Source organism: Mizuhopecten yessoensis, unplaced genomic scaffold (genome assembly GCF_002113885.1).
Source record: "Mizuhopecten yessoensis strain PY_sf001 unplaced genomic scaffold, ASM211388v2 scaffold716061, whole genome shotgun sequence".
Classification (NCBI taxonomy): domain Eukaryota; kingdom Metazoa; phylum Mollusca; class Bivalvia; order Pectinida; family Pectinidae; genus Mizuhopecten; species Mizuhopecten yessoensis.
Window position 1 is genome coordinate 57,839 of NW_018479928.1, and position 14,489 is coordinate 72,327.

At 35.3% G+C, this 14,489-nt stretch overlaps 2 protein-coding genes across 2 annotated transcripts in view; one reads left to right on the forward strand and one right to left on the reverse strand.

The window, feature by feature from the left end:
• The window catches only part of LOC110441622 (transmembrane protein 87A-like), a 38,110-nt gene extending 33,293 nt beyond the window's left edge, over positions 1 to 4,817 (reverse strand). The window contains exons 1-4 of the mRNA XM_021484815.1: positions 4,716 to 4,817; positions 1,122 to 1,182; positions 700 to 794; positions 246 to 377 (exon numbers count right to left, since the gene is read on the reverse strand). Of these exons, the coding sequence (XP_021340490.1) occupies positions 246 to 377; positions 700 to 794; positions 1,122 to 1,182; positions 4,716 to 4,817 (390 nt within the window). The remainder of the gene's footprint in view (positions 1 to 245; positions 378 to 699; positions 795 to 1,121; positions 1,183 to 4,715) is intronic.
• Positions 4,818 to 5,020: 203 nt separating this feature from the next.
• LOC110441623 (endoplasmic reticulum lectin 1-like) overlaps positions 5,021 to 14,489 on the forward strand; it is a 21,374-nt gene continuing 11,905 nt past the window's right edge. Inside the window, exons 1-5 of the mRNA XM_021484816.1 lie at positions 5,021 to 5,316; positions 8,758 to 8,850; positions 11,246 to 11,326; positions 12,866 to 12,943; positions 14,069 to 14,123. Coding sequence (XP_021340491.1) covers positions 5,173 to 5,316; positions 8,758 to 8,850; positions 11,246 to 11,326; positions 12,866 to 12,943; positions 14,069 to 14,123 — 451 coding nt within the window. The 5' untranslated portion in view covers positions 5,021 to 5,172. The remainder of the gene's footprint in view (positions 5,317 to 8,757; positions 8,851 to 11,245; positions 11,327 to 12,865; positions 12,944 to 14,068; positions 14,124 to 14,489) is intronic.

Sequence of the window (14,489 nt, forward strand, 5' to 3'; positions counted from 1 at the left end):
TACTTACTGGTAACTAATTATGGAGTTTTTGTATTACTTACTGGTGACTAATTATGGAGTTTTTGTATTACTTACTGGTGACTAATTGTGGAGTTTTTGTAGTACTTACTGGTAACATATTATGGAGTTTTTGTATTACTTACTGGTAACTAATTATGGAGTTTTTGTATTACTTACTGGTGACTAATTATGGAGTTTTTGTATTACTTACTGGTAACATATTATGGAGTTTTTGCAGTACTTACTGGTAGCAGTATAACACCTCCCTGACAGCTAGTAACGTTTTCACCAAGAAAGAATTCAAATGTAGTGTATTTCTTCTGAAACTCTTTGATCATTTGCATGTCTGGAAACGACATGTAATGCTCTTGCAATGTCTGAAATAGATACATAATACATATGTACAGATATTAAATTTTTGCAAGTCAAGGTTGCTTCAGACAAGTTCTATGGTTAAAACCTTTGTTTACTTCATCGTGGAGACAATGTATATATAATTTACTACAGCCACAAACTATAAACATATTACAAGTCAAATTAAAACTTTGCTGGAAAACACATATTTGGAATATTGAAATGTTTCTTGGGTATTATAAATGATCTTATCACTTAAACTTGCTACTTTTAATTAAACATAACTATATGGCTGCAGAAACTAACATAAAATCAACTGCAAGCTTATAGAAGGTGTTTTCTTACAGGGTTGGTCTCAAGTCCAATGTATTCTTCTGAACATGGCGAGTACCTCAATAGCCACTTGATGTCTAGATCACCTTCCATTTCCTTACAGTCAACTGCAAAAGAAAGAAATTCTTTTGACTACGGTATGTAAATTCATCAGGTTGTTATACAAGAAAATGTCAGCGGAATATTTGCCAATATATTACATGTACATGTATATCAATCTATTTGATAGGATGGAATATCAATATATAATAACATACTTTTTTTTAAAAGTGCCATCTTTAAATGCTCGGTTAAGATTGACTGGATTTAGTTTGGTAAGCTTTTTATGTTCTTTGACATTATCCCATTTGTTAGTCTTTTTTATGTATGATATATATGTACATGGAAAAGTTATTTAAATTATCTTTTGAACATTATTCTGTTAGAAAACTTACTTTTCACAGCAACACGAGTTCCCTTGTACATACTCTTCATAACTCCAAATATTGTATGATCCTTAAAAAGAAAAAAATATGCAATTATGAACAAGACCACTATGTTAAAAATTGTAAGTGATTCTTTCTAAACATTTTCTTCAGGTTGGTAAGTATGGATTATGAAAAGTTCTTTTTACACAACCAATAAGAGTTTCTATGTGACGTTTCAATGACTAGTATGATATGTACACTGTCACCTTCATCAGACAAATGACCAGTGAAGTGTATGCACACAAAGTTGTAAAATGTGTACAAGTTATTCACAAAATTGATGTCAACTCAGCTACGCTGTAAGCATATGTACAATACTTCTTATATACAATTTATGTACCGAAATGGCTCGATTCTGCTACGCTTTGTTTAATACTTGGTCAAAGATGTGCTCAATATGTTAGAGCATCTTAGAGCGGAGGGTCCCGAGTTCAAACTGCGGCCTGGATGTGCATTTCTATTTCTCCTGTTACATGAACAACAGCAGTTTGAGTAATCTGAGGTTAATTTAAAAAGAATATGATTATCTTATCTTAGAACATGGTTGGGACCTTTTCTACTAAAATGGGATCAAGTGTAAAATGCTTGGGTTTTGATTGGGGTAGATGTCATGGCTAGGATAGATTCCTCATGACTTTCCTCTAAGTTATCAAACCCATAAGATGATGATAGGGATGACAAGGGTGTGTCGAATACAAAGTTTGAGTGGTTTGGAGTGCCACAATGAGTATACATCTGTAACAGGAAAGAGAATAGTGTGCTTCCACCTGGGATCGAACCATCATTCTCTAGGTTCCTAGTCAGACGCTCTAGCTTGAAGCTAGAAGGCGACCTTAATCCTATGTACAATTAAAACCTGCTACACATCCAAGTGACTCTACTATGATCAGAAATTATATTGTAGGTTTTTGAGCCAACATTTTGACAACTAATATGAAACCAGGTTTCACACTCATTGCACAAAATGCCTTCCTGGTCCCAGGTAACTGGCTCGCTACAAGTCCCTCATGGGAGGTTTGTGGGGCCCGGGTTTTGTTCTATGTCTGATGATAGGGACAGTAGAAGAATGTCCAGAAAACCTCAATTACCTTTACAGGTGTTTACTAATCCACAAGATGTACTAATTCGGACAGAAAACAGATACATAATTCTTGTTTAGACAATTTCCGGACCGCCTGTTTTTGTTTAGTCACTACCCTAACCTACAATATATGGCATCTGCTGAGGTGGGAAATTTTGAACAATTGTAAACGGGAGGACTCTACTGACAGAATTTAGCAGCTGTTGGTGATAATAAGAGCGGATTTGTATCAATAAATAATCCATTTATTGATTTATGTGAGGTATGTGTTGTGTCATAGTCAATTTTTGTTGTCAGCATCTCAAAACTGGCCCCACACCAGACATCTATCTGTCAAAATGTCTAAGTCTGGTGTCAGGGCCAGAGGAAACTCGGTCTATGAACAGGTCGGGGTATTTTGTTTGGTCAGTATTGCTGAGCCGTAAGGTGAATAAGGGGATTCGTCTGTGTTCTGATGAACAGTTCAAATATTATATATACAAAGAACAAGAATTTACCAAGGAGGATACCAACAACATTCCCGGAAAGGGACCATCACCATATACCCACATGAACAACATCATCATCTCTGACTCAGGAGTTATAAAGAGCATTCAGCGAATGAATGAGAAGAAAGCGAAAGCGAGTGGACCAGATAAGATACCTATCACATTCTTGAAACATACAGCCGACATCATCACACCAGTACTATCATTCATATTTCAACAATCACTAGACCGAGGAGAGATACCAACAGACTGGAAGAATGCGAACATTGTACCGATATATAAGAAAGCTAGGAGACAGAACAGCACCAGCATTTATAGACCAGTATCACTAACAGCAGTTATATCGACAATGCTAGAACACATAGTAGTCTCACAGATCAAGGACCACCTAGACAGAGGAAACATCTTACATGAAAATCAACATGAATTTCGAGCTAGACAATCATGTGAATCACAGCTGCTGATGACAACTGATGACATCGCCAAACATCTAGATCAGGGAAGGCAAGTTGACATGGGAATACTGGACTTTTCGCTTCGACAAAGTTCCACACACACGTTTGTCGAAGAAAATTATTCAATACTATGGGATACAGGGAACAACGCAGAGATGGATTAACAACTTCTTGAAAGACCGTCAACAACAAGTAGTAGTCGACAATGCAACATCTAGCACGACACCACTAACATCCGGGGTCCCTCAGGGAACTGTGCTTTGGCCGACACTATTCCTTACCTTCATTAACGACATTGCAGACAACATCACTTCTTCAATCAGACTATTTGCAGACGACTGTGTCATCTACACACCCATATACTTTGCCAACAAGACCATGAGCAACTGCAGAAGGACCTGAACACGCTAGTAGACTGGAGCAACACCTGGCAAATGGAGTTTAACGTTAAGAAATGCGCCATAATGCAGTTTGGAACTTCAACAAGAAAGCAAGAGAGCCTTCAATTACAACATGAAAGGGGAGCCACTTGAGATAGTAGATCACCAGCCATATCTAGGCTTTGAGCTTGGTGGCAACTTGAAGTACAACCTACACATTGATAACATCTGCAAGAAAGCGTAATCTTCGACATTGTCCACCAAAGTTCAAGGAGAGAGCATATCAGAGCTTAGTAAGACCAAAGCTAGAGTATGCAACACCAATATGGAATCCACAACAGAAAACACAACAAAAACAGATAGAACAAGTGCAACGCAAAGCAGCAAGATTCGTTTACAACAAACCTTACAACCCAGAAAAAACAGACAGCGTAACATCTATGTTACAGGAACTGAAATGGAACATGTACCTTAGAACAAAGACGTGTTTGGACCGAGGTAATTAACACTCATGTACAAAGTAGTCAGCCAATTTATAGCAGTCCCGACATCATATCAACCTCCCCTGGCAGTATAGTAGCTACTGGAACCTTTTACCTGAATCAGTTGTACTATCACCATTGTTGTAGGCATTTAAAACATCCATCCAGACCCTCCAACCCTGGTCCACGCACCCTACCTACTAAATACCAGCAGTGATCATGACCTGTACAGTATATAAATATGTTATCGTTTAACCATTTTTAAATTTTAGACACTGCCAATTCCACAATGCGAATCTAAATAGTTTCCTCGTCAGTAAATGTCCGCGATGGATTTTGATGAGTACCCACATTGAAGTTGAATCAATGTACTTAACAGCCCTGTAAATATCTTGAGTTAGCATGGGAAATTAGTGCAGGAAGGTATGAAATGTGTGTAGGATTATAATGGAATATGTGGCATCGCGAAGATGACAGCGTATTCGCAAACAAAAATTTGTGTATATCTGTAATTAACAGAAAAAGCCCCAATACGTCTATTTTTGCAGATGACATGTCACCATTCCTTGACGTTGTGACATGGCAGTTGCTATGCACCGTCTAAGCAAATACGGCAGCGTATGATATCAGTGCAGATTTTATGCAAATATCATTACAAAGAAACATCATTGATACCTGGTTAAATGGGACAACCCATTTCCCTTGTTCCGGAATGCAAGAAACACCTGCTACAAGAAAAAGTAGTTGAACGGTAAGTCTCAACATGATTTCCGTCATGCTGGAAACTGAAAGTGCAGGACGGCAGCAAATAAAGTTTTGTTTACGTGTAAATTAAATGATTGAGTTTAAGGGACCGCACGAAATAGATCAATTAACAAATGGACAGACTTCAAGTCAATATTCTTCAAAATAAATTTTCAATAATCAAATAGAAAACTTTTTGTTTTCTCCAATCGTAAATCTCCACGATCTGCGTACTTTGTTCATGATTACAAAATGGCGCTGTCCATCGTTTGAATTCGTCTGCTTTTTTGCAACGTCATCTAAAGTTGTTCCTTTGCTTTAAAATATTTTATACGGGTGATATTGATCGGTCAAAAGTATACTTAATATATTGTGTTATACTACAAAAATGTTAGGGGTAAATATGGTGGCAGTGTTCTTGTATTTATGTGTGACGTTTACATTGTCGGTGTTGACAACTCTTGCCTTTAATCCGTTTATGGACGGTGATCTTCACTCCATTGATTGGGCCGGTTCTAAATCCATGGACCAGGTATGCTTGAATTACACTACTGGGTGACATTCATTTAAACCTCTCCGTCTCCAATAATATGAAATAGGCGAGACCCAAACAGCGGGCACACATACACTGGAAATTACTGTTTCCTACATAATTTAACAGTTAGCCTACATTTTATGTACTTTCAGCAGAGTGAACATGCAGTCCTCGCATAATTCAATGGATGTACCATTATATTTTATTCATGGGAAGGGGGTTAAACCAGGTCCCTCATCCCCCATCCCTCCCTTAACCCCTGCCAGCATGTGGGCTTTTATTTCAAAATATATGTCCCCGTATAAGTCGTTGTATGCATGGATATTCAGAGAAAAAATTTTTCTCTGCCCATACAACTCCAACAACCCAGGTGGAGTGTAAATTGGTCTGGAGTGGATGATGCAGTATCTGTGATGACCACATTACATTTCCAGCACACACCCAGGCATACACACAAGGGGTGGTTCATTGTTTTTCAAAGCACCTTATATTAGAAACGCTTACAAATTAAATATTGGCGATATTAAATCACTCATCTAGATGTCATCTGCATAGGAATAATTAACCTAAATCGATCTGCCGTCGGTATTGGAATATTTTGGATCTTTCTCTTTTTTTTCTTTCGTCTTTCTTTACTTAGCTGTTGCGATGATACAAAACTCAAAACAAATAAAGTTCATAATTTTCTTTTGTATCTGTAATTACTTCATTCTATTTTTCAATGGACATTCCTTTTTGATTAAAATCAGTCTTGTTTAAAAGTGATAATGACGTTTCATACTGGTCAATCGTAACAATTCCAATGAAGACAGTCTGCGGAGGATTATAAGACCCATATAGCTTTTCTGTTTCTTTTCGCTATTTGAACTGGACAACAAAATGAATGGCTTTCAATAACATATCATCATGCATGATGGACATCTCAGAATTTGAAATGTTCTAGCAACACTTGTTAATAGCAATGTCAAAAATGTTTTCATTGATCTTCTGGATTGCCTCAAGAAATCAGAAGAAGGTTTCCAATCAGTGGTTGTATGGATTCAAAAATAATTATTAGCTTTAATCATTTGTGTTTGCTTTCTTCAGATGGTACTGTAATGTACTGATATCAGTAATAGCCATTAACGAATACATTTAACGAAAAAAAATAACCTAGGGCTTTAAATGTGATGATCTTGAAACTACATGTATTTATACTTATATCTATAAGTATAATTTACTGTTTATTTCTTGCTGTATTTTCACTGTTTTTCATTCAGTATTATTCTGATACCAATAGTAATCCAAACATTGTAACAAAAACATACATACACAATCATTAATGTATTGTTAGAGAATTTACTGCATATTTTTCTCAAAAATAATTTGGTAAGGAGGAGAAGCAAATGGCGCAGCAAAATGTGCGCCTTTTTAATAATAAATGATATTGTGTTAAATCAAGTAACGGTAAAATATGACGGTATTCTGAGATGAAATGCAGAGAAAAATATCGTTTTGTTTGAATATACGAAAACAAATTTCTTTGTATTTGTAATTGTGAGAACTTTTTAAAAGTAGCATAAATGCATGAAATATGTACACTAACATACGTCGCAACAAAGATATCCTTTATGTGAACCTGCCTACAATGTAGTTACAAAGCAAAAATGTGCACTGAACTGTAGGGATAAGAATAAACAAAATAAAAACATTCTTAATAATGTGGTATAGCTGCAGAAAAAATTTGGGTTGACTGCAGTGAATGTATTGTCAACCCTATGATGACGCGTGTTAACAGTGATGTCACAGTCGCGTCACAACATGTTGTGAGCATCAATTCATTCGTTCACAAACAACAAAATACCTATGACTGGTATATATATACAGACTTATCAGTATCAACTGATATCATTTTGAAGCTAAGGACAAATAACCAAGCGCAAGTACTACGTTGAAACAATTTTCAGTTAGAGAAAAATCAAAATCAAAGGATTTCATCAGTAACATTGACTTGTAAAAAAAGATGTAGAATTGTTTTTGAACATAAAAATCGACAAAAATACCAGGTTTTCATTGAAAATGTCAAATTAATTGTTTGTGCACAAAAAGAACATCAATGCAGTCACGGAGCAACGCATGTTGCCGTTTTTTGCGAGCCTGTACGACTGGAAGGACAAAAGTTTTTGAAGCCTTCATATAGCATAAAACCATTTCACTCTCATTTTCCCGTACTTTCCGTACATGTGTTGCTATAACGGCTCGCACTGCTCGGCCGATCGCTTCGTGATCATCCGAGAGTGCCCGCTATTACCCCATCCTCTTGTTAATCAATTTGGCACAACTCTCACGCGGTTTTAATTTCGATACTTTATGGTAGGCCTATGTGTATGATTTGTTCGATTTGCTGTTAAAAATTGAGAGCCTAGTAGATCGGAGAATGCCATCATTTGCTCCAATATCTCACATGAGATATATTATTTTACAGGCCAGTAATTATATAAGTATAAAAAAAAGGATTTATAAAACAGCTTTAATTGTAAATACTCAGTGCAACTTAATTGGCATATGAACTTAAGTTTGAAGCCCTCGTGCTATCCAAAAAGAAGAAGTCTGGCTGTTTTATTTTCTTTCAGACCCGGCCCTTAATAATTAAAAATTAGAGGGGGTCTAGTATAGATATATGTTAATAAATGTTAAATTTGTAATTGTAAACCATTTGATACCATTGCTGGGCATCAAGAGACAAACATAATCATGATATAAGAATTGACGCTGGGGTCTGGCTCAACCCCCAGGGACTTTATTCCTGTCAGTCATAACTTTTCAACGGTTGAGATCCCCAGCCCACAACCTTATATAAAACCATTGCTGGGCATCAAGAGATGAACTCAATCATGGTATTAGTTTTGACACTTGGGTTTGGCCCCACCCCTAGGGACTTAATTTCTGGGCCATATGGATCCCTACCTCACAACCATATGTATACATTTGATAGGCATAAAGTGATAAACACAGTCATATTTAATTATCAACCCTGGGGTCTGGTTCCACCTCTAGAGACAAAATTATTGGATCATTACTTTGAAATGGTTGAGATCCCCACCAAATAACCATATATACCATTGCTGGGCATCAAGAGACGAACATACTTATAATATAAGTATTGAATGACTGTTGAACCTCGCCCACTGATGTAGTCCCAACATTAATATTCTAAGTCACCAGGATGTCAAGGGTTACTCAGATTAAACAAGGCAAAACAATTGTCATATCTGATGTAAAGTACTACCCGTCTGTCAAAAGTTTGGATGGTCTGGCCATTCATGATTTTTCACCCAGACATGATTGACTATAAAATACATCAACCTTCTCATGATCATTTTCCAGTAAATTCTGTACTACCCTTGCCCTGTTAAGGTTTATCCCTGACTAAGTAATATTTGTTTCTTTTTTTCACAGATCGAAGGCCATGATAATGTTGTTATCATGAAAACAGCAGCAAATGAGAAGTACAAATGTGTTCTCCCTGATATCAAAGATTCTGAAGATGATGTAAGTAGAGTTTCCAAGTTATATTTAGGTTCAAGCATGAACATGCAGTGACATATTTAAAACAAAACTTGTTTTTCCAGATGTCCGAAGTTCAGTTTGTTTGAGGTACACGGATTCCCTTTCAAATATTTACAAAGATTGGGTTATGCATTGAAAAGTTGATAGGATTGTATTAACACTACTGAAACCTGATGCAGTTTACACAAAATTATTAAGAAAATTGAGTCTTTACGTAATGAGCATATGAAGTGAAATAATAATAGCTAGATGATTAAGCTGTATTCACACAAATTTTATAGGAGTTAAAAAAAACTTATCTTGTAAGGAGATGGTGTATTTCTGTTTAAATGAAAGACCTTTTATTGGTCCACGTTTCTACCAATTTCTTTTTCTAGTTTCTAGGTGAGTACGTAATACAGGTTATAGCTTATTAGCTATGAGTTGCTTGTTAAGGTGGCTCCACCCTTTCGCAGTTAGCCAGCAGAATTCAATGAAAGTTTCACATAATGGTTATGTCAGTATGTAGAGATGATTTTATGAAAATCTAAGCATTCCGGTAAACTGGGGATTTTTTTGTAAAAAATACCGAAAAAATGAATTTTTGTCAAAATCCACACTTTCACATTTTTTGAGTGTGTGGCATTGTTCAAAACTATTACAAAAATAAAATTATGAAAAGAAACATTGCTAATCAACCCTACAAATATTTTATTTATCATAAAATATCTACAATATATTACAAAAAGCGTTTTTTAATATAATTGTATGGACAAAACTTACTAAATACAAGCTAAAAGCATACAGGACACATAGTTTCATACAATAAAAAGAGAAAAATTTAACCAAATACACAAAGTCTTTATAATTCATTTATTTTATATTTTACAATAATATTGATCCTGATGAGAGTTGTCTACGTTGAAACAAATTGGAACTTTTTGCAGAGGGATAGAATTTATACAATGACACTTATTTTCTTTACTATACCCAAAACGACGGAAATAAATTAAATTGCTATATTAAATGTCAATTTACTGTTCTTTTATGGAACAAAATTACTCTCAATCATGTACACTTTGAACATCAATCTATAGCCCGCTTAGGCATAGTATATAACATGTCAGGTACATATATAACCATAGGCTTTCGCATGGTATGCCATTATTACGTGCATGCACATGCACTTGCATTTTTTAGGGATCTTGATATTTTACAAACCACTATTTTCATTAGTTATTGTAATTGCATTTGTGAACCAATTTATCTGACAGAGCGCAACTCTTTCGACAACACAAGTCGTAGCGACCAAGAGCTTGTGAACTACTGTTAGCATGTGATATATACGTACAGGTGAGGTCGGTAAACAAAACACTTCAGTCTGCATTCCATGCGCCTCATATACGACCTTCTTGAAGTCGTTTGATCGTATGTCAGTGTTTTCCCATGAGTTAATTAATGTCTTTGTATCATAATTAAGCTTTATTTCTGAAGTACGTGTGATTACACATATCCAAGTTAAGTCTCGATATCGGGTGTTGACATATCATAGTCACGCACTATTGTTTAACCGGTGTTACTATAATTTACATTACGGTAATGGAATGCAAGATACGCAATACGGAAATGACGACACAAAAAGACTATAAGAAAAACATGTGTATTACGAAGGGTGGGAAGTCCTTAATTGAGGTGAAGGTCTGTTATTTAGTACTCAACAATCCAAATAGTTCTATTGATTCTGTGTTTTAATTTCTCTCAGAAAAATGTGTCTGTGTGCTGTTGTATAAGACAATGTGTAGCACTTTAGAAGTATGCCAGTATATATATGTCTGAAGAATCTCCTAGAAGAGATGAAAGTACTAAAGACTCGTTGTTGAGAATTTTTCTTTTTAGAATATATGTATATAAATTATATATATATGATACTGGAAAATGAAGATTGTAGTTTTGATATTCAATGAGTATGAAATCACTTTTGGACTATTATTAATATATATATAGCTGGGGTATATCTGGTAGATATGGCCAAGATGGGAGAGAAGCAACATATTATATAATTTAAACAAGACAACAACATTTGAGTATTCAAATACAACACTAAGATTTTACCAGAATCATTGAACATCATAAAATACCATTATAGGAACATGTACCTATTTACAACTTTATAATCATCACATATATTACCATACAACACTAAGATTTTACCAGAATCATTGAACATCATAAATTACCATTATAGGAACATGTACCTATTTACAACTTTATAATCATCACACATATTTGAAAAAAGTGTCCTGATATTATAAGATTACTTTTAAATGACAATTGATTATTTTTTGATGACTTAACATCTATTTCTGTGCAATGTAATCTTTGTATTTCAATCTAACAGTCAGCGAAGAAGAATTATGCTGGTCCTTCACCAGATGAGCTGATGGAGTCTCTGTTTCAACAGAAAAGTTGTTCATACAGGGTAAGTTTGATGTCTTTTTCTCCTTTTCTTTACTCAAAATTTCTATGTATTGAAAATATCCCTTACAGAGGACAGAGGTCCCTGTGCTTTATTCGTTGTAAGTTATCTTTACTATTGAGATTTTTAATAAGATTCACGCCTGTATTTTACAAACCTCTTCCTGTAATGTGTTAAAGCCAGCAATTCGGGTGTTTAGTGTGATAAATGTTATATTCTGTCATTAATACTACTAATGGAATATGAGCTCACCATTGATTTTGACGTCACAATTTGAAAACAAAGTAATAATGATTTGATTTGTGATGTCATAACTAAATGATCATATACGAGTTACCCCCCTTCCTCTGTAGCATGCTTATAATAATAATGTCAACTTATTAGTCGCCGTCTGGGAACCGGGGGGGCTATGGTTTTGTGTCATGTCCGTCAGTCCTTCCGCTATCTTGTCCTGGCTCTATCTCCTGCACTACTAGTCACTGGAACTTCATACTTGGGGTATGGGTTCACCTTGGCGAGGCGGTGTGTCGTGTATCAAAAGTAGGTCACTCGAACCTACATTTTGACCTTTGACCTACAAAAAAAAAAAGTTGGTCCTGGCTCTATCTCCTGCACTACTAGTCACTGGAACTTCATACTTGGGGTATGGGTTCACCTTGGTGAGGCAGTGTGTCGTGTATTAAAAGAAGGTCACTCTGACCTACATTTTGACATTTGACCTGCATCAAAGAAGAAGTTTGTCTGGGCTCTATCTCCTACACTACTAGTCACTGGAACTTTATACTTGGAGTATGGGTTCATCTTGGTGAGGCGGTGTGTCGTATATCAAAGTAGGTCACTCTGTTTTTGACATTTAACCTGCATCAAAGAAAAAGTTTGTCCAGGCTCTATCTCCTACACTACTAGTTACTTGAACTTCTTGCTTGGGGCATGGGTTCACTGCATTGAATAAGAAGCATACTTGCCTGTCAAACAAGATGGAATTCATGGAACAAGTTTTGGTGTAAAAGGACATATTGGGATAGCGGAGTGCAGAGTGCAAGAATTAGGTCACTGTGACCTATGACTTGACCGCTGACCTTAACTTTTGAAAAAGTTTTTCCAGGGCATATATATTGTACTATTTCACCTGGAGTAACCAGATTTGGTGTACAAAGAAATCTTGGGATGGCCGAGTGCAGAATGCAAGACATAGGTGTACTGTTTGTAAAATATAGAAATAATTACCGGTGGGGGACTATGGATTGCCTTGCAATACTCTGCCTTGTTTCAAAGTGATTTGAAACTCTCTCATGACCAATGCAATAGCATGATAAATTTAATACAGAACGTGTAACTATAACTATAATAATCTGGCTTAACATGCCTGTATCACCTAGGCCAATATAATTAAGCTTTTCAAAACAGATATATGTCATATTCAGTCAGTGAAACACATGATTAACATCAAATCCTTAACATGGCTAATTATAACCTGTAGATGGTTCATGTGCCAACAACTTGATTTACTCCTTTGATACAAGACTGTACATTTTTTTTCAGATTGAAAGTTACTGGACATATGAACTGTGTCACGGTAAACACTTGAAACAGTATCACGAAGATAAAGAACTCAGTAATGTAAGAATGATCTACCAGTAAGATTTGATGAAGTCAAATCACAAACTCAATAAAAATCCATTGTAGCATTTAATACAATGAACTTCTAGAAAGTAATATTTGTTTTATTATTGATTCAACAACTTTACTTGTTGGTATCTGTAAAATATATTGCATGTCATGTTATCATTCTGTGTTGGTATTGTTTTAGTGAGTTAATTCATTTCAGTAAAAGTCAACTCCCTTTAATATGTACTTTGATATATGCTTGGATAAATACATTTGCCTAATACAGTGTATATACAGTAAAACCATCATAAATCATAATTTGAAGATTCAAATTTCTTGATATGTTGAACTAACAGTAAAGTTCAGATTTATTTCCCTTATATAACACTGCTGATATTCCTTTGATGACATGGACTTTTATGAGTCAAATTTCTCACTGTTTTTAACTACAATCAAGGTCCTATCATCAGAAAAACATTGAAGATTACAACTAAAGAAAACAATTACCAGTACGAAAACTTTGAAATGTCCCAGGGTCATTTTAACATCTATAAACATGCAAACTACAGTGTATTAATACATAAAACATATTTTTCTAATAACATTAAATCCAATATAAAAAGATTTCAAATTCATTTTTTTTGCTTTGTTTTTCCTTACTTAACAATCACATTGATCTCCTTGAGTATATTCAGGTTCTCAAAGATATTCTAAGTTAACATTTGTGGGTCAAAGTCTTTATGATTCGAATTGTTTCTGATGGTTCTGCAAAGTTTGAAATATCAAAGTTTGACTGTACATGTACATGGTTTTATGGTTAAAATACATTTCATTGAATAAAAATGTAATAACAAAGAGACAAAAGTATAAGTAGTCAACATCATTAGTTATACAGTGTGTGTCACTGACCCCTTACTGGAAGATAAGGGGGCGGAAAGATCCCAAGTGTTGAAGTCGTGATGGCTGTTCAGTATGAGATATGACAAAGTAAATTATTACCTGAACTGTACTACACAGTGCTGTTACATGTGGTACTTTATCTTGATCCAACATTTGATTGTATAAAATATCTGTGTAAGGAATTAGTACAAAAAATAATGATGGTTTATTTACTCATGTTTGCTTTTCTTTTTCTAGAAAAAAAATCCCCCTCAGGAGTATTTCCTAGGATTCGCTAAGCGAGGTTCAAAAGGTACAATAATTGTAATATGATCTGTTGTATGGTATGGAGAATTTACTTGATAATGGTCTCAAATAATAAGTGTCTTGTTTCTACAGATATTTAATCTTTTACATTACACATGTTCATAAGGCAGGGACTTTTACCATAGTAATGATAAGGGAGGCACTTTTACCGTAGTAATGATAAGGGAGGCACTTCTACCGTAGTAATGATAAGGGAGGCACTTCTACCGTAGTAATGATAAGGGAGGCACTTCTACCGTAGTAATGATAAGGGAGGCACTTCTACCGTAGTAATGATTAGAGAGGCACTTCTACCGTAGTAATGATAAGGGAGGCACTTCTACCGTAGTAATGATAAGGGAGGCACTTCTAC